Source organism: Onychomys torridus, chromosome 1 (assembly GCF_903995425.1).
Source record: "Onychomys torridus chromosome 1, mOncTor1.1, whole genome shotgun sequence".
Lineage (NCBI taxonomy): Eukaryota > Metazoa > Chordata > Mammalia > Rodentia > Cricetidae > Onychomys > Onychomys torridus.
In genome coordinates, this window is record NC_050443.1 from 98,041,024 (window position 1) to 98,062,096 (window position 21,073).

The 21,073-nt window shown below is 44.3% G+C and overlaps 1 protein-coding gene across 1 annotated transcript in view; it reads right to left on the reverse strand.

The window, feature by feature from the left end:
* Dnah3 (dynein axonemal heavy chain 3) overlaps nt 1–21,073 on the reverse strand; it is a 170,663-nt gene that overhangs the window by 19,633 nt on the left and 129,957 nt on the right. Inside the window, exons 51-53 of the mRNA XM_036190626.1 lie at nt 15,416–15,614; nt 11,695–13,836; nt 3,459–3,684 (exon numbers count right to left, since the gene is read on the reverse strand). Of these exons, the coding sequence (XP_036046519.1) occupies nt 3,459–3,684; nt 11,695–13,836; nt 15,416–15,614 (2,567 nt within the window). The remainder of the gene's footprint in view (nt 1–3,458; nt 3,685–11,694; nt 13,837–15,415; nt 15,615–21,073) is intronic.

Below are 21,073 nucleotides of genomic sequence, written 5' to 3' on the forward strand. Positions count from 1 at the left end.
CATGGGTAAGCCTGATTGGGTCCCCTGCATATGACAACTGGGTCCCCTGCATAGGACAATGGTTCTCAACCTGTGAGTCTCAACCCCTCAGGGTCACATATCAGATACCCTGCATACCAGATATTTACATTATATTTCATAACAGTAATAAAATTAGAGTTATGAAGTAGCAATGAGGTATTTTTTTATGGTTGGAGGTCACCACAACATGAGGAACTGCATTAGGAAGGTTGAGAACCACTCGTATATGAGCTTTTCAAGACACCTGGTTTCATCTGTCTGATGCTGGTCATGAAGGACTGCATGAGGGACTCTGTGCCAGTGAATCTGAGGCCACACACAGCATGTGGGACCTTCAGGTGGTCACTGGCCAGAAACCAGGCCTCCCTTTCTTGCTGTCCAGAACCATTCTTCCTCAACTGCCGCAGTTGGTGGTGAAGCTCCTTATAGGGAATATATATATATGACCATCTCCTCTATTGAACAATGTTAACTGCAAGGCTCTTACATGTTGGTGTCCACAAGTTTCCCCTTAGAAAACAAGCCTGAATCGTCCTTTCAACTCTGGCCTCTTCTTTTAGCCTCCAAGGATCATGTTGGTCCTCTATTCTAGACCCTATGCAATTGCTGAATCTTCCAGGGACTATTTGCCAGGTGTCAACTCGAAGGGATGATTGACTTCTACAGCACACAGCTCGAGGGTTTTGTCTGGCCCAAAGCGTTCCAAGCTAAGCATTTGGTTGGAGTGAAAACACATTCACCATCTGCAGGATCCCAGGGAAGGGGGGTTATGGGGTGTGACCTTCTCACTGCCCCATCCTTCTAGCTACTGTTGGAGGGAGGCCAGCTGGCTGGAGCTTGCTCAGAACTTCTCATTTTCACCAAAATTAAATTGGGAATTCTCTGGTAACTACGGCCTCCTTTCACCCAAACTGGCAGCACTCCTGCTGAGGACATAAAGACCTTCCTTTAACTCTTGCTGGCCTGTGATTTCAAACACAGGGACCCTAGCTGAGCCTCATAGAGGGCCGGAACCTTCAGGGTAGAATGGTATTGTGCCATCCTACCCAACACAGGGACATGCCTTGGTGAATACCACATCATGTGATTGTTTTTTTTTTGTTGTTGTTTGTTTGTTTTGAGACATTTGTCTTACTATGTAGCTCTGGCTGTCCTGGAATTCACTATGTAGAACAGGCTGGCCTCAAACCCCCACAGATCTGCCTACCTCTTTTCCTCCAGTGCTGGGATTAAAGACATGTGCCACCATGCCAGGCATACCATGCTTTTTTTTTTTTTTTTTTCCTGAATGCTGAATGCCGTTTATTGAAGGAGGGAAGAGGTCTTTAATATAGGCTTACAGGACAATGGGAGAACCCCGATGGTAGAAGTTCGCTTCTGATTTTTTTTTTTTTTTGAGCTGAGGATCAAACCCTGAGCCTTGTGCTTGCTAGAGGTAGCAAGCGCTCTACCACTGAGCTAAGTCCCCAACCCTGCTTCTGATGTTTTAAAATCTTGCATCTAAGCTGTTAACACCAATATGCTGGATACACAGACAAGGAGCTTCCCATAAGCATGTAGGAGGGTGGAATCTGCATAGGGAGGATATCAAGGTCAAGGTCAGCAAGCAAAACAACAGTTACCCAAAACGGGGGCCAAGGCCCTACAGGTCCCCCCCTTTTACTAAAAAATAAGCTTTTGACTTAGGTTGCGTGGAATGTCAGCAGGTCACTTACCCGTCACACCATGCTCTTTTTAAAAACTTATTTTTATCTTATATGCATTATTATTATTATTATTATTATTAGTAGTATTAGTAGTAGTAGTAGTAGTAGTAGTATTTATATGCATTTTCCTGTATGTCTGTGTGAAGGTGCCAGATCCCCTGGAACTGGAGTTAAAGACAGGTATGAGCTGCCATGTGGGTGCTGGAAGTTGAACGTGGATCCTCTGGGAATGCAGTCAGTGATCTTAACTGCTGACCCACCTCTCCAGCCCACATACCATGTGGTTCTTAGGCTGCAACACCCCATAGCCTGCCTGCCCAGCACTTTCTGCCTTGCAGCATCCATGGCCAGGCATTCTGTGTGCTCTCCTGGGAGAAGCAGCTGCAAGGGAGTTTGAGCCACAAGTAGGACTTTGTTGGGGACTTGACAAGACCATGTGGTCACCTTCCTTCTGGGCACATCTGGCTTGCTGTCTCTGGAACACCTGGCTTGGTCTGCTGTAGCCCACCAGTGAGCAGCAGGTTGGCTCTAGAGGGGGATATGCTATGGCCTCTTAAGCAGCTTGGATCCCACTTTGTCTCCTGTCTCAGTCTGAACTTTCCTGTCCCCAGGATCCAGGGCCCTTGATGGCAGTAAAGCCCCAAGAGGAAATTCAGAATGAAGCAGAAGGAAGAAAGGTGGCTCCTGTGTCCCTGGACCAGGACCTGGCCTGGCACAGCTCAGTCTGACCTGAACATCTTGTGATGATGAACATCCCTGAACAAAAGCATTTTTAACATCTGAAGTCATGCTCTGTTTTGACCTGTTCAGGCTTCTGTACCAAAAACAAACGCCAGGAACATGTAATAACAAATGCCACTAAATGTTACTAAATCCTACTAAAATAAATAAAAAAAACCCAAAGCCTTTCTGACAGTCAATCTACCTTCATGGACACATCTGTATCAAGTTCTCTAACAATTTCCTGTCCCGCATCTCCCAGACTCCCAGGCTAACTTCTCGCTATTCTTCAGTTATAGAAATGTTGTCCTTTCTGACTGGAATGTCCTCTTGGAAAACTCCTACTCATGTTACAAAATCCCAGACCGTCATCAGTCCTTCAGATCTGCCCCACCATTCCTGCCCATTTTGTGTGCTCTGTGGTTCTTGTCCAGCTGTGACCCGGTGGGCTACTTAGTTTTTACTGGCAGTGTGAAACATCCTAGAGCTCTGGCAAGAGTGACCCTCAACTGAAGCATTGCCTCAATCAGACTAGCCTGTGACTACGTCTGTAAGAGATTGTCTTGATTGATGATGGACATGGGAGCACCCCACTTCCACTGTGGGCTACTCCCCATGGGCACCTAGGATATATACAAAAGCTGGCTGAGCATGAGCCAGAGAGAGGCAATAAGCAATGTTCCTCCACAGCTTCTGCTTCGATTCCTGCCTCCAGGTTCCTGCCTAGAGTTCCTGCCCTGGCTTCTCTTCATGGTGGACTGCTACCTGGAAGTTTAAGCTGAAATAAAGCTTTCTTGTCCAAGTTGCTTTTGGTCATGGTGTTCATCACAGCAACAGGAAAGCAAAGAACACTTGCCCGCAACACAGTTCTCCTAGGAGCTTTCGCTACTTGCTCGGGGAGTGTCCCAAGGGCAGGAATATCCCTTCCCTCTTTTTACTGCCAGCTATCAGAATGCTGTCTAGGGCTTGAGCTGGGTCCCAGGGCCTTGCCCAGCTGGGGCAGCATCTCACCTGAAGTCCGTGTTGGTGTTCTCAGGGGTAATAACCTCCTCACAGATCTTCTCCAGTGCAGGCATCCAACTGGTAGCCAAGTGGCAGTTTTGTAGGACCACCCAGGTCCCTTCCTGGATGGCTTTGTGGATCATTTTGGCAGCAATAGGGCCTTGGCCTTGGCCAAGGGAGATGGTCTGGGTTCTGGTACCTCCCATGCCAATATCATCTGCAAACTTCAGCAGACCTGAGACCAGAAAGAAAGAAGTTTTTGAAAGAAGAGCCAGCTAAGACCAGATTAGTAGTTATGATGCAAAAGGAGGTACACATTGACATTTTAGCTTTAGAAATAAATTCATTAGCCTCTGTTAATTTCTAAATCAGTATCTCTTTTAGAGAAGTTTAGTGATCTGGGAGGTCTGCAAATGGAGCAGCAACAGATCTTGTTTGGCATTTTCTCTAAACACACACTATATATTTATTATTATTATTATTATTATTATTATTATTATTATTATTAATTTTATCATTATCATTCAGTGTTTCTTGCTATATAGTCCAGGCTAACTCAAGCCTGTGATCCTTCTCCCTCAGCCTCCCAAGTGCTGAGATTACAAATATGCCCCATGATGCCTAGCTTTAGCTTTGCACTCTTAAGGGACAGGTAGCTGCAACTAAGACTTCTGTATAAAGCAAAAATCCTCAATGGGCTGTGATTTCAGACTAAAAAGGCCAAAAATCTGACTCCTAACTCCTGGGAGCTATTGAACTGGAGCTGGACTGGAAAAGTGAATAGATCTTCAGTGGGAAATCAAAACACCACACTCATTCCGTATGGAGATGAGGAGCATGAATCCATGGTAGTCTCTAGCTGGGGAGTCCCTGGCTGAGACATTTCACATAAAATTAAATCCCTGGAGCATCAGTGTCTGCATGTGCAAACTTGTTCTGTTTGGGGGACACTTTTTAAAAAACATAATTCTTTATTAATTATTGGAAGTTTCATGTCATGCACCCCATTCCCACTTGCCTCCCAGACCCTCCATCTCTGCCCCTCACCCTGCAGTATGCCCCTACAAAATTAATTTAAAAAATGGAACAAAATGAAGAAAAAACCCACCTCACTCGCCTATCTTTCCAACACCTCTTCATTATCCCAGTGCCATCGGGAGCTGCAGTTTGTCACACAGTATACCCTTTTGTTCAATCAGCCCCACCCACAAAATTTTCATTGCAATGAGTCATTGGTCTGGTTCAAGGCCTCTGGCCTGTGGTACACCATCATCACTGGGCCCTCACTGAAACTCCTCCTGAACATCCTGTTGTTGTCTTGAGTCAGGGAGATCCTGTGGTTATTGTTCCGTAAGACCAGTTCCTTCATGCACTCCAGCAGGTCATAGATAGGGCAGATATTAGGGTAGGCCAAGCCAAGGCCCAGGATGTGGGTCTGGGTGGTAGCTGGGCTGGTTGGTCTGGGCCACTGGGCCAGCTCTCCTAGGCTCATGCTCCCAAGCCTGTGGTGAAGGGTGGGGCCATCTCTTTTTGGGACACTCTTAAAACTCGATGAGGTTTCCACAAAGTTATAAATTTGGTTATGGAGAAGTCACTATAAAAGTATAGGCCACACTAGGAAGTCTATCTTTTATCATGATAAGGGATAGTCGCACATAGAACAATCAGAATTAATACTCCAAGGATTAGGTATGGTCTCTGAGTGAGCCAAATGATGCTCCTTCAACTCATACACTGAAGTGCTGATCTCAGTTCCTCACGGTGACCGTGACTGGAGGAGGCAGGTCTTTTTTTTTTTAATTATTTTTTTATTTTTTTAGTTTTTCAAGACAGGGTTTCTCTGTGTAGCTTTGTGTCTGTCCTAGAACTCACTTTGTAGACCAGGCTGGCTTTAAACTCACAGAGATCCGCCTGGCTCTGAATCCGGAGTAATGGGATTAAAGGCGTGCACCACCACCACCGGGCTGGAGGTAGGTCTTTATAGAGGCAATTAGGTTAAAATAATATCTTTATGGTAAACCTTAATCTAATAAAACTAACTGATGGGACTGGAGAGATGGCTCAGTGGTTAAGAGTACTGACTGCTCTTCCAGAGGTCCTGAGTTCAATTCCCAGCACCCACATGGTGGCTCACAACCACTTGTAATAAGATCTGGTGCCCTCTTCTGGCCTGCAGGGACACACGCAGGCAGAATTCTGTATACATAATAAATAAATAAATCTTTAAAACAAAAACAAAAACAAAAACAAAAAACTGACTGATGTCCTTTGGAAGAAGTATATGAGAGCAGAGGGGAGGGGCGTGGCTGCACCGAGGGAAGGCTGTGTGAAAGCAGAAGATGGCCATCAACAAGCCAAAGAGAACTAAGAATGGGTGTACATAGTCTGAAGGCTGCTGAGGCAGAAGTATCCCAAACTTAGGGCTAGTCTGAGCTACATAGTGAGTTCTAAGGCAGCCTGGGCTAGAAAGATCCTTTCTTAAAAATAAACAAGTAGAGGCCTAGAGAAAATGGTTCAGCAGTTAAGAACACTTGCTGCTCTTCGAGAGGACCCAGGTTCAATTCCCAGCATCCACACAGCAGCCCATTACCATCTGTAACTCTAGTCCCAGGGGATCCCATGTCCTCTTCTAGCCTCCTCGGGCACAGGCACTGCACACATGGTACACAGCCATGCATGCAGGCAAAACATCCACACCCATAAAATAATATTTTAAAAAGGCAAACAAATATCTTAAATAAATTACATTACTTTAAAATAAAAACAGGCGCTAGACATTTTGGCACATGCCTTCAATCCCAGCACTCAGGAGGCAGAGGCAGGTGGATCTCTGAGTTCAAGGCCAGTCTTGCCTACAAAGAGTTCCAGGATAGCCAGTGCTGTTACTCAGAGAAACTCTGTCTCAAAAAACCAAAACCAACCAACCAACGAACCAACCAGCCAAACAAACAAAAACATTTTAAAAGTAAAACAATGATCCAAAAGAAATTACTCCAAACACCTTGGTCTCAGACTTGGAGCCTCTAAAGCTGTAAGAAAATAAGTTTTGTTGTTAACCCACCAGTTCATTGTACTTTTGTTACACAGCCTTAGCAAACGAGCAGTCTCAGGAAATTACCACGGAAGAAATGCATCTGAAAATAATAAAGATGGCGTATTGGCCACAGTGAAATCCAGAATTCTATTGTAAGTAACGTACAAATTTGGAACAAAACAAGTGGAACTGTAAGGCTGGTCATGGGGGTGCACACCTTTAATCCCAGTTTTGGGAAGGTAGAGGTAGGCAGATCTCTGTGTGTTAGAGGACAGCCTGGTCTACATATTGAATTCCAGGCCAGACAAACAAGCAAACAAACAAACCCCAAACCAAGCAACCAAACAAAAATCAAATAGAGCTTTTAGAAGTAGAAAGCACAATCATTTTGAGGAAAAGTCTCAAAGCTTTGATTGATAGAGCAGACTGATATAAGAAATACATCATTATGGTCCATTTTCAGTATTAAGAGCCCAACACTGAACCACTGATAAGCAGAAGGTTCTAGGCCAGTTGTCCCTGTCTAGCGGCTGGTGCCTGGGTGTATTTATGTTTCTATTAGGGTTGAAAAGTTACAGAGAGTCTGCAGCATGACTGAGCTGACATGTCAGGAAAGAGAAGGGCAAATTTTGAGCCCCAGAAGGATAGGAATTTGATATGGGAACAATATTAGGTAATTGTTAAAACTTGAAAAACTAAAAAAAAAACAAACAAACCCAAGACCTGCCTCCTCCAGTCACAGTCACCGTGAGAAACTGAGATCAGCACTTCAGTGTATGAGTTGAAGGAGCATCATTTGGCTCACTCAGAGACCATAACTAGGTAATCCCTGAAGTACTCAGCTAGTGAGGAATTGAGAGGTCAGGGAAACGTGCTTAGGAATGGAAAGGCCCACTATTTTTTTTTTTTTTTTCATTTTGTTCAGGCTGATGCTTGGCTTCTCCAGAAGCAAAGGTAAATATTTTATTTTGCTACCTTGTACTTGCATTATGAAGCACTGTTTCTCACATTAGGCACAGCCAATGAAAGAAGGAATGGACAGTAAGGTGTATGGGTGGTGGTTCTCTCAGGAGTCATGAGCACCTCTGGCACTCTGACTATTGGTCTCTGCATACTGTTGCCTGTTGAAAGATCTGGAGTTCCTTCAAGTATTACTCCCCAAGCCAGGGGTGGTGGTGTATGCATCTAATCCCAGCACTGGGACAGCTGAGCCAGAGTGACCATGCAACCTGGGCTGCAGAGTGAGCTTGAGGTCAGTTTGTCCACAGAGACTCCATCTAAAAAAATGTTCCCAGGTCTGGGACAGAAAATGTTCCGGATGTGTCTAGAATGTATGGGAGTTCTAGAAGGCAAGGAGGATCAAGATCTATGAAAAGTATGTGAAAAATAGGAACTCCTATAAGCCACAGAGCCAATTTGAGCATCAGACACAACAGGACAATGTAGAAAAAAACCATGACAGAAGTAGAGTTGAACACCACATCTGAAATACCTAGTAATATTCTATATGTTCACAATGGCACCAAAACCCCCACAGTTCTTCCTAGTCCACTGTTCTCTTTGGAGGTCAGCAGAGCACCGACTCAGTATCCGGACTACTAGTAAAAGAACAGAAAGAATGGAGCATCTGTTTTGCTTACCTCGTGGGAACTACATTCAGAGTAAACCAGAGAGTTGACAGAGGAAAATTCTTCTCTAAAGAAGAGTCTCAGCTAATGAATGTGGAGGGAAGGAAAGAATTAAAATATTACCACTTTGCAGCCCCTAATGCAATAACGGATGCTGGAAATGATTTTTGAAAGTCTGCTGATGCCATTAAAGTCAGTGGTTTCCACAACAGAATTAGCCAAAATGCTTTCTTTATAAAACAGGATGCCTGGATTTCACCCTAAATGTTTTAATTCAGTTTAGCCTAGGTCACACCAAAAATTTTCTCAAAACTCTCCACGTAACTCAAGGGCAACCAAAATTGAGAGCCATTACATTACAAGCAAACTTTATAAGGGAAAAGGTGGAGGTTTGGAGAGCTGGCTCCTATGATCATGCCTAGCCCATGGATAGCTTGTATGATTTTGCCTGGACTTCCAGTAGTCCATACATATGATGCATATGAGTGTTTTGCCTGCATGTATGTATGTGTCCCACATGTGTGCCTGATATCTAAAGAAGTCAGAAGAAGATATCAGATCCCCTGGAACCGGAGTACAGATGGTTAATGAGTCACCATGTGGGTGCTGAGAACCAAACCCATGTCCTCTGTAAGAACAGTAAATGCTCTTAATGGTCGAGCCATCTCTCTACTCCAACTACCAACAGTTTTAACAAGGAAAGGGAAGACAGCCAGACAGCAGGTACTGCCAGCCTGTCCTCTATACCTGTAGAACATCACCCACCAGACTCATCCAGCATCACTGTCATCATCAAACCACATTTAGACCTTTGACATGTTTCTCTGCTTTATTTTTCTTAACTTTACTAGTTCTTTTTATAAAAATGACACTTAAAGAACGTTTAAGTTAATTGGAGTCATCCTATAATGGATCTACATGTTAGCCTATTAGACACCACAGGCTAACAAATACACAGCCTAGTACCAGGAGTGGATTACCTGTTTTGGAGTTATTGGCCAGTAAAATTCCACAGATCCCCAAACACCACAGGCTGCCAATGCTATTGGTTACCCTCCAGAATTTGACATGGAGACCCTTTTGCTCAAATCACCACATTAGGTCAAAGAACATGGAAAAATCAAGCTAGTACTTACCTGGAAGCTTCATTCCCACTGGCTAGCTTTAATAGTGCAGGAAGGTGCTATTTGTGATACCTGGGGAGGTGCTGGTAGTTAATAATAATAATCTTACTCAGCTATGAATCTTGCAAGCTTCAGTGGGACTGACAAGGCAGGCCCACTGGTTCAACAGTGACACAAACATGATGGGAGCAACCAACCACTTTTTAAAATCTGTATTTAAGTTCCACTCCACAAATGAAACCCACACCTTGTATCATTATCAGACTATGAACAGATCATGAGAGAACCCACTACTATTATTTTGCTAACCAGACATAGTATTAAACTAACTCTTAATGATCTATCATTACATCCATAGATTAGTACATCTCTCAACTCTCATCAGAGAAGCTTCCTTTTGAAATAAATGGTGATTGAAACAGAGACAACTAGTCAAGGAGCAGAGGCTAAAAGACTGCAGAATACCCACCCCCTGAATGAAGCATCTACATCATATCCCTTCCTTTCAAGGGTCAGGGACCATTTTGGAAGCAAGGTCAGAAAGACTGTAAGAGCCAGAGGTGGTAGATAACCATAAGGAAATAGTACTTTTTAGACATAGCGGGGCAGTGGCGCACATGAACTCAGAAGAGTTGGGATGGCACACACAAGAACTCTGCAAGCTCATACCAGATCAAACCTCAGCATGGAGAGTGGAGTTGGGCATAAAGTCTCACCCATAACTGAGGAGTTACTGGACACCGACAGCTTCTGGGAGAAACAGTCAGTTTTCTTTAAGAGTGTAGCTGGTAATAAATCAATGACTCTTCAGTGGAAGGCCACATATACAAGAGTATACAGGGAGCACAGTTGGACTTGATGGGTTTATTTTAAAAAGAGGACACAGAGTCGGGTGGGTAGGATCTAAGAGGAATGAATATGATCAAAACACATTTATGAAATTCTCAAAGAACAAAAAAGAAAGAAAGAAACACAAACTTAGGTGATGAAGGCAAGGTTGGAGGAAAGGGGTTGTGTTGTTCCTTGACGTGAATGTTTGGTTCATCCAGGAACCTGGAACCAATTCACGTCAGCTCCCTCCTCTGTATTCCTTCCAGGGTCAGATGTGCTAAGTTTTTCATTGTCAAGGGCACATGCCAAACTCGCCAGAAAACCTCTATTTTGCCATTTGCATCCTTTGCACTATTTTTTCATTCAGCAACAGAGAAGACAAGAGTGTGAAATCTGGCAGTAGAGAAAGCAGCTCAGTTCCTCAGCAGCCCCAGCAGGTCCGCTTGCACAAAACTCTTCCGGGAAAGATATATCCAACTGCTAAGAGGGGTCTGCTCTGGGGAAGTCAAGCAGGAAGATGGAGATTGCACACCAGGCACCCGGAACCTCAGCATGATCGACATCCCAGGCTATGCCACCTTCTGTTGGAAGAAATGGCCCATGTATTGTAGAATGGTGAGCAGCATCCTTGGTCTATTTCCTGAAGATGCAACACCCCGCCTCTTAGCTGTAGCCAGAAAAATGTCTCCATACCTTGTCCAATGTGCCTGGGGGAAACAAAATCCTACCCCTGTTGAATCACAGTCTTATACCTTGCTGGTTTTTAAATACTATATGCAGTGTTATTATTAATTTTTAAATTAAAGATACAATAGAGAAAATGGTTCAAGATAAAGATAAATTCAGAGATAAAGTAATCCTGGGCTTGGCCCTTATCACATTAAAAAAAAATCTGTGTGTATGTATGTGTGTGTGCATGTGCGCGTACACAGAGTTCAGAGGACAACCAGAGGCTCACCCTCCATCTTGTTCACCACTGTGTATTCTAGTGCAGGTGGCCTATCAGCCTCTGAGCATTCTCCTGTCTCTGCCTCCCACCTCTTCATAAGAGCACTGAATTACACTGAATTACTGACACACAATGCACTGTCCAGCTTTATAAGAAGTTCAGTTCCTCGTGCATGCATGGCAAGTGCTCTGCCCACTGAGCTGTTTCCACAGCCCACCCTTATTGAATTTTAAGGAAAATTTAAAAGAGTTATCAACATTTAAAAGCGATGGTTAAGTTTTCCATCCCTGGATTCTTTTGAAAAATCAGATGATCTTATGGTGCTGGGCTCATATCCCCCCAGATGTCATGATTCCTGGGTACTGAGGAGTGGCTGTTTCCCTTAAGAGGGAAATGAAGTTTTCACTTGCTTTATTCAGTCAAATGCTTTGCTTGAGCTAGGACCTGTGGCATATGTCTGTAATCCCAGTACTTGGGAGTCTAAGGCAGGAGGATTATTATTTATCCTGGGCTAAATGTTAAGACGAAAAGGAGGGAGTGTGTATAGGGAGGAAGGAAAGAAAGGTGAAATACCACAGTTAGTTGTCTTTCAACTCAAGGCCAGTGAGGTTTGCGACACCTGCTGTCAACTACCACAGTTTGAACATTCAGTTTTTTCCATACAGTGTTCTGCCCTTACCTGCCATTGGGTCTGCGCCTGGAGACAGTACGAAAATCAGTGGTGCACAACAACTGGAATCTCCATAGGATCCCTGGAGGTCAAAGGTCGGGGCTTCAATGTATATCTTTCCCATGGTTTCGCTAATGAAGTCCTGAATGGCTGGTACCATCTTGTCAGGCCGTAAACAACGTAGGATCACCATCTTTTCCAGTGCTTGAAGGAACTTCCAAGGTGGAGGGAGGACCTCCTCTTGGGGCCAGGCTGAGTCATAGATACGCTTCCACTCATCAGTACGTTGTGCCAAATCTTCCATCAGACCTTTCAGTCTCGGCAAGGAGGAGGCTCGAACGATCTCACCCCATGACTTCTCTGATAACCATTCAGAAGCTGGGTTAGGGAAGGGGTTTTCCAGGGCCACACCTCCAGTTAGAAGGAAGTACCAAATCTCCTCACTGATTGCCTTTTTTTCCTTCAAGATGCCAATGGTCAGGAGGAGGGAGAAAAGTAGCTTGTCCTTCTCAAACAGAGAGCGGCACACGTTGTTGTAGACGCTCAGGGTGAAATGGTCAATGATGTACTCGATGCGTAGATCCAGCTCATCACTCTTGGTGCTGTTGGCTAGGGAGTGCACGTAGAGGTTAATGAACCATGTCAGAGAGTACTGGTACATAGGCTCGATGTGGGCCAGGTCAGAGATACAGAAGAAGATGGTGGCAGAGTGGATGGCCACAGGCTTGTAGCCCATCCGGGTCTCATCAATTTGTGTTTCTGTCATGGAGGCTATTTTCTGCTTCTCAGAGATTTCCTCAGACAGCACTTTGGAAGAGGACAAAACCTTGATGGCAGTCTCATCTTCGAGGATGTTGCCCTCGGACAGGGAGAGGACCTCTAGAATCTTGTCTTCGATTTCCTTTAGTTGCTTCTTATTCTCTGCACTTTCTAGAATCAACTCGTTCTTTTTCTCTTCTAGTTCTGGCTTCTCCTTGGCAGCCACGATACCAAGGAGTTGATCTTGGAGACCCAAGGGTGTGATCATGAAGTTGAGGAGACAGACTTTGACAGCGACTTCAGGGAGATAATGTGGATTCCTCAGACGTGTGGTTATGTAAAACTTAAAATCCCTCGAGTATTCGATGATATTTTCACCTAGTCTCATGTACTCAACTCCTTGCTGTTTGAATGTCGCCTTGAGCAAGATGGGTTCGATAAAGGCATCCAGTTCTTCTCCAATGTTTTCCAGTAAGACCGGGGTGCCGAACTGCAGGGCGTTTTCCAGAATCCTCACGTAGTTGGTGTCAGAGAACTTGATGACAGACAGCTTGTTTGTTTTTTCCATGTTCTTCACCCACTTATTGGCCTGTCCCTGAGGGTCAATCATTAAGGGCCAACGTCTGGAGTTGGACACAATGATGCCATTGTCAATGGAGAAGGAGTCAACAGGGAGCCCAGCTATCTGCCAGGCACGGATTTTTATGGGATCCCCTAAGGTGTGGCTGAGACTGAAGTCAGTGGAACCTGGAATGACCTTGTTCTTACAACAATCCAACCATTCCTTCTGGCACTGGGCCCGATAATCCACTGTGAAGGCACCCAGGTAAGCCACAGTCCCAGAGGACACCAACACGTCCCCCGTCAGGTTATTATATCGGATCCCCAGCAGCCGGGCAGCTTCTGTCCATCTGTCCTTCTCTCCACCAAGACCACTGATCAGCTTCTCTGCCCTGACCAGCTTCTGGGAGCAGATATCAATATTTTCCTCTAGTATTTTTTTCTTGATGTTCATCTCTTCAAAATCATCATTCAGAGCCTGGAGTCTGTCCTCCACCAGCTTCAGCTCTGCCCGTTTCTGGTTCAGCTTCTGCATCTGTACTTCCAGCTTCCCTTCAGCCTCCTTCAGTCGCTCCCTTTTGGGAGCCACCACCTTGGCCACTCGATCATACACTTCCATGGCTCTCACCCACTTGCACAGGCCCTCGCAGGCAGATGACACATTTTTAATGACAGATGGCTGGAAGTCAGGGTGATCAATGAACCTCTCCCGGATTCGCTTCATGATTACTGAGGGGATGTTGTCTTTGTCATATGTCTTAAGACTTTCCAAGAACTTTAGATCTCCAAGGATCTTTCTTGACACTCCCCAGTAATCTTCTATCATCTTACCTGTTCAGTGTAGGAAACAGGGATGTATTGAGACATTTTGTTTGAGATGTAAAATTCTACAGTAGCTGCTACTTAAATATGGGGGGGTGTGGGAGGATTCTACGCTCCGTGCCAGGGAGATCCAGGAAATCTTATCTTTCTCATACTTTCTGTACTTTGTTCTCTGGACTTGAGTCTTGAAGGACTTTCCTTCAATTCTTCCATGATCTCAAGTCCTTTTCCATGAGCCCTTTGCCTATGCTATAAGTGGCAACTAGTTAAGATCAGACCAGACTTCTTTATGTCCTGTTGACTATCTATTATCTATCTATCTATCTATCTATCTATCTATCTATCTATCTATCTATCTATCTCTCTATCTATCTATGGATAGAGTCTTTTTTTTTTTCCTTGAGCCAATTTGAGGCAAGCTTTATTAAATATTGGCCATTACTATGGATACTGGCCAGGTCCATACTCGAGACCCATGCTCAGAATATGGTACCAAATTACATTAGTCAGGGACTTATACAGGCAAAACCCAACAAGACTATGTATGTACTTCTAACATTCATCCAATCAGAAGCAAGCATACGTCCTGATGTACTTCTTGCCTACATGTGATCAAGCACATATCCTGTGCAGTTGGAGCAGTCAAGCCTGTACATGAACAATAGGCCCCAGCATTCCAGAAATTATCTGTTATGGACAGAGTCTTAAGATGTAAGCTCAGACTGGCCTTGAATATGTACCTCAGCCTACTGGGCACTCTACTATGAGCTGGATGAATGTCACTTCTGATTCCTTCATCATTGGAGAGGACCACAGAAGCCACACCCATGGGCCTACATTATACAGTGCATATGTATGTACATGAAGGGCCATGTCTTCAGTTGTGTCTGGGTCTATTTGTCCTCTCTCTCCTCCCTCCACCCTTTCTGTGTTCTGTGTGTGTCCCTGTGTCTTGTCCTCTCAGTTGCCTACTTTCTCTTGTATGTAGTCACTTGCATATTTGCACTGCCTGACCTCCATTTTTGCAGTGATCTGCAATCTGAGGCCTTGATGATGTTCATTCCCACACACAGATACCTGCATCTTCTCAACTGACTGAGTGGCTAAAGACTGGTCAAGAAACATTAACAAGGGGGCTGGGGAGATGGCTCACTCAGCAAAATGCTTGCTGCACAAGCAGGAAGATCCCAGCACCCATGTAAAAAGCCAGGTGTGGCAGTGCACACCTGTAGTCCTACATACAGCTGGGGAAGCAGATATAGACAGGAGGATTCCTGGAGCTTGCTGGCCTGCTATTCTAGTTGAATTGGTAAGCTCTAGGTTCAGCGAGACTCTGTCTCAAAAAATAAGATGGAGAATGGATCAAAGACACCCAGTGTCAACCTCTAGCTTACACACACACACACACACACACACACACACACACACACACACACACACCTACCCTCATACATGCATACACATACACACTTGTACACACACAAAGCATCACTAAGATCTTTGAACACATATGCACATGCTGTTTCTTCCAAATTCCTTTAAAACCCAGGGGGCCTGGAACAGAATGGCTTGGAGTGGGAGTGGTTACCAGAGCCACTGGGGTCTGGCTTCCTTTCTGGCTTCAGCCCCTTCATGACGCAAATGCTCTCCATAACCAGTTTGACAGGGCCTGGTGGGTTCTGCATGGACTTCACTAGGGTGATGTCGGCTGGGTTCAGGGTGTCAAGGGCAGCGAGTGCGGCCTCCAGTGCTGGCATGGCCTCAGCCAGGTCCCCCTCACATTCATTCTGTAGAGAATAAGGACAGAAAGAAAGGGTGACCAGTGTCCGCTACACAGGGCAAGGGGGAAAGGTTCTCTGTGACCAGATGCCCTTAAGGGTCGGGCCTCCCCCTGGGAGTTCTGTTCCTGAAGGCCTGCTCTTCAGTAGCAACAGGAGCTGATCTCTTGTGGCTGCAGTTTGGATGTCCCAAACATTTGAGAACCTTTGCTTGTGACCTCAAAAAAATGAGGCACTGCTCAAACCGGGACAATAAGTATTTATTTCACAGCTTTACAAATATTTTATTTTTATGTGACGCGAAATGTTTAACTCTTTCAGGCATTGTGAAATATGTAAAGATTGTTGTAGACTCTGGTTACCTTTCTAGACTGTATAGCACTAGAATCAGTTCTTCCTATTGGACTCTATTTGTCAACAAGGATGTAATTCCTAAAAAATGAAATTGTTTCTGTGTGTGCTTTGTTTTTTGTGTGTGCACTCACATTTGTGGGTATGCAGGCTCACCACTAGATGTATGTGGGGGTCAATGGACAATCTCTGGGGTCAGGTCTCACTTTCCACTTTGTTCGAGCAAGGACTCCTATAGTTCATCTGCTCCTGAACTTCTGGGAATCCTCCTGTCTGTGCTTTCCCTCATGCCACTGGAGTGCTGGGAGTGCTACTATACCTGGCTTTTTATTTTATTTTATTTTTTTATTTAAGATTTATTTGTGAGCCACCATGTAGTTGCTGGGAATTGAACTCAGGACCTCTGGAAGAGCAGTTGGTGCTCTTAACCTCTGAGCCATCTCTCCAGGCCCTACACTTGGTTTTTATGGCAGGCTTGGGAAAGTTTATTCTTGTTTTGTTTTGTTTTTAAAGACTCCTTCCTGAGCATTCAAATTGAACATATCTAGAATATTTGTTGGTCTTATTGTTTAGTTTGATTTTTATTTTTCCTAGTGTTGGGGATTGAGTTCACATAATCTGTCGGCCACCCAGCTACATCCCTGACACTTTTTGTCAATGGCTACTGCCTCATTAGCATATCTAATATGCATCCATCATTTTCATTTTAAACCTATAATTTGTTTCTGCAAAAAATTAATCAGTGGTTTTGAACAAATTCTCCAGAGATAGGAGGTGGTCTCCCTTCTGTTGGTCAGGATGGGTTAAGAGACAGGGATTCGGCTTGGGGTAAAACAAGAGAAGAAATGAAGCAGGAGGGGTAGGAGGTCAGGCTTGGGTGAGGGCCTGGAATGGGCTACAGATCCTCAGATAGGCTATGGCGGAGTCAGGGAGAGAGTGAAGCCTGGGAACAGGGTAGACTGTTAGGAAGGATGGCAGTTAGAGCTGCATCAGAGCTGGAGATAGGGTTGAGTGAGGTCAGGAAAATGGGACCGTGCATGCTTTGGTCATTGCTTGCTAAATTTTATCTATTCATTAACCCTACCTGGCTTTTACTATTTGTTAATTTTGTTTTACACTCCATTTATTTATTTATTTCTAATTAATTAATTAATGTGTGTGTGTGTGTGTGTGTGTGTGTGTGTGTGTGTGTGTGTGTACACCACGGAGCTCATAGGAATGTTACAGGACAACTTATAGGAATTACAGTTCTCTCCAGGTGGGTCTCAGGCTTGACAACAAGTACCTTTACCTCCTGAGTCACCTCACCAGTCTCTAGCTGTTAATTTAAATGTAAAATCAATGTAATGTAACAGAATACATTTATTAAATAAAATGAAGCCCTTATGCTTGCTACAACATGGATGGACCATATAAATACCATGCTAAGTGAAAAAAGCCAGACACAAAGCCATCTGTTGCATGGCTCCATTTCTATGAAGTGTTCAGAATGGGCAGATCTACAAAGACAGGTTAGCAGTTACCTGAAGCTGAGGAGGAGGAAGACTGCTAAAGGGAATGCATTTCTTTCTGGGGTGATGAAAATGTTCTAGAATTATATAGTGTTAATGTTTGCACAACTCTGTGAATGCACAAAATCGTACTGAATTGCACAACTTTAAAGGGAGAGCATTAAAGGCAAATGCATTATATCTCCGTTCTTTAAAAAAGAAAGAAACTTGCTGAGATAGGACTTCACAACTAGGAGGGCTCTTTTGGGTTAGTTAGAAACTCAAATTTCATTAAGGAAAAAAAAATCCCAAGACATGAAAATGAATTAGTCAAGGTCATACAGTTGATGAGTGGCAGAGCGGGGCTTCTATACCATTTAGTGAATTATCTATTAGCTCACTGAATCCGAGGGTGAGCATCCAGTTATGACTGAAGTAGGATCTCACAAGGGAATCTTGGTTGTTTGTGGCATGGTCTCTCTCTGTATCCTCTAATGTCCTCAAATGTGCTGTGTAGCCCAGGCTGGCCTTGAACTCATGAACTTTCTGCCTCCATCTCCTGAGTGCTTGTATTAAGAGCTGAGAAGGTCAGTTCCTAGGCAAGTTAAAGCAGCATGTGTTGAAGTCTTTGTAACACATGAGTTTATTGTGGTAAGCAAACAAAATAAAAGTGGTTTCACTTCCTCATGGCTAGTGGTCTCTCCACACTTCACACCTTGACAGAGCCTGGCACCTCTGCTCCTCTTCCCAAAGAACAAAGCTTGGCCTGCAGCTCAGTTTTCTGCAAGCTGATTTGTCAGGTGGCTCTAAAGGACCTCTCATTGGAACATATCTGCAGTGGGGATTCTCAGCAGTGGCTGTGCATCAGTCACCAAGCATCACCAAGAGCATCTCCAACCAGAGATTCCGAGTCACTCAGTCTAGGTGGGGTCTGGCCATCTGCATTCTTAACTCCATGGGTGACTCTCACTTTGTTGAGAAATACCACTCGACATGACAGAACACACTTCATGCCCAACAGAGGAGCAGTCACTTGGTGAGTAACATACCTCCTCTCCATGGTCATTGAGCTGTCTCTGTGAGGGACTGGGATGACAGCTCAGTGGCTAACATGCCTGTCGTGAAAGCATGAGGAGCTAAGTTCATGCCCCAGCACCCACATACAGAGCTGGGCACAGTGGGGTCAAACTCATTGCCAGCAGGCCTTGCTGAATCAGGGACCTCCAAGTTCAGTTGGAGATCATGTCTCAAAAAATAAAGGTGAAGTCTGATTGAGCAAAGACATCTGATGTCAACCTTTGTCCTCCACACACTCACACACAGATGTGCACACACCCATGATAACACATACATACACCACACACACACACACACACACACACAAATGAGCACACACCCATCAAATAAGTACATACACCACACATACACACAGATGTGTATAGACTCACAATAACAAGTACATACACATCACACATACAATAACAAGTACACATATACAAATTGCACACACAAAACAAGCACATATCCCCCCCCCACACACAAATGAGCACACACACATAAAGTAAGTACAAGCACCACACATACTCACAAATGTATACATATCCACAATAACAAGTACATATATAACACATATCTCTACATACAATGTCTAAATGACATAACATCCATGGTAAGCTCTTAAGATAAAAGAAAGTACTGTGAAAATCACAATCACACTGTGATTGTGTCAAGTAACAGATGGACTGCTATGAGGAGGGAATTCCAAATTAGAGCTGGGACTTGAAAAAGTTTCTAAATTAAAAAATTCTTTAAAAAAAATGTCACATGTGTTGTTATGACAGGTGTTTGTATGTTTAAAACGGCCCTTGAGTGTTGGCAATGTACAGAACATCAAGGCTGTCAGATATGGAACCCGTGTATTTTGATGAAAGGAAATCCATGCTGCAGTAATTTTGGAAGATTACCCTCACATATAAGGGGGAAGACGTGATTTAGTAGAACTGGCTAGTTGTCCTTGTTTCTTTGATTGATGGGTACATACAGCAGTCCAGGCTAGCCTACCTCTTCCTCCCAAATGCTGGGATGACAGACATGTGTCATGATTGGCAAGAACCTGCCAGTTCAAGAAACTGCTGTCCTCATGAATCAAGTGTTGGGAGCCCATCTCCACCTCTTTCAGTTTCCCAATCTCCTCTGTATGAATTCTTGCTATGTGGAGCCGCTGGTATGTGTTAGGTCCAGTGTTTCACACTCTCCTACACTGTGTCATCTTTAGAGGTTTACAAGAGTGGACAAATTTATCAGTCCTCATGCAGAGAAGGACCACAGCCCTGGCAACCTCAGGAGGAGACTGGCTATAAAAACACCTCAGGGAAACTGTGGAGCAAGCCTGGGTTTCTTTCTTCTCCTCCCTGGGTGGTTTCCTCCACCTGACTCACCTCCAAGACTGGCAGGATTGGAGCTCAGATGGCATATCAACAGACCTTGTCCTTCCCACTGAAACCCAAGGTGGCAGTTTATTGCCCAGGGTGTGGTGAGAAGTCCCTTTCAGCTCTTCATAAACCCCACATCCTTGCTCATCTCTCCTGACCTAGCAGGTTTGCTGCTCCTCCTGACATTCCAGAGCAGAATCCTGGCTTGCACATTCCCTGCCAGATGGTTCCTACACTTGGTGAAAAGCTAGACTACCTACCACACTGGGTAGAGGACAAACAACAACTATTTCAGAGAACAACTAATGTGGACCTCTGGCACATGCTCACATTTTAAATACTATTTACTAATTTGTTTATTTACTTACTTATTTATTTATATGAGTATTTAGGCTGCATGTATGTATGTGCATTACATACATGCCTGGTGCCTGTGGAAGCCAGAGAAGGGTGTTGGAGCCCCTGGAACTGAAGTTCCAAATAGTTGTATACTACCATGTAGGTCCTGGGAACCTAATTCAGGTCCTGTGCAAGAGCATCTGGGGCTTTTAACCACTGAGAAATCTCTCCAGTCCATGTGTTTGTTTGTTTGCTTCAATCTGTTGACATAGAGCCTGAGGAAGGGGCAGAGCTGGCACTGAGCTCTGGCTGCCTGGTTACAGTACAGAATCATGGAAGAGTAGGGAAGTCCTACACATTTGGGGGCCAGGCCATTGAGTAGGGGCTGAACTGAATGGAGCTCAGTGAGCGAACATAGAAGGACCACATGTTCTTATGCCTGTGGATGAGTACAACCCAAGAAAGCAGAGCCAATGTTGCTAGAGTCCCGATTTTATTTTCTAAGGAAAAGCAAAAATTTCAGAATTTTTACTTGAAACTGTTTGCGTTTTAAATGTTAACTAATTCTGACTTAAAATAAAACATTGCTGAGTGTGGTTGTAACATGCATACTTGTAATCCTAGCACCCAGAAGGCTGAGGCAAGAGGATCCTGAGCTCAAGGTTAGTCTGGGATACATATCAAGACCCTGTCTCAGAATGAATTGATGGAATAATCTGTACATCCCATGATAATGTGGTCCCTAGCTGCCAGTTTGCAACTTCTGAAATCATGGTCACATGCCAGGGTTTGGGGGTCAAAGGGCTTCAGGTCTGAATGCTGATCATGTCATTTGTTGGCCATGTAACTTTGGAAA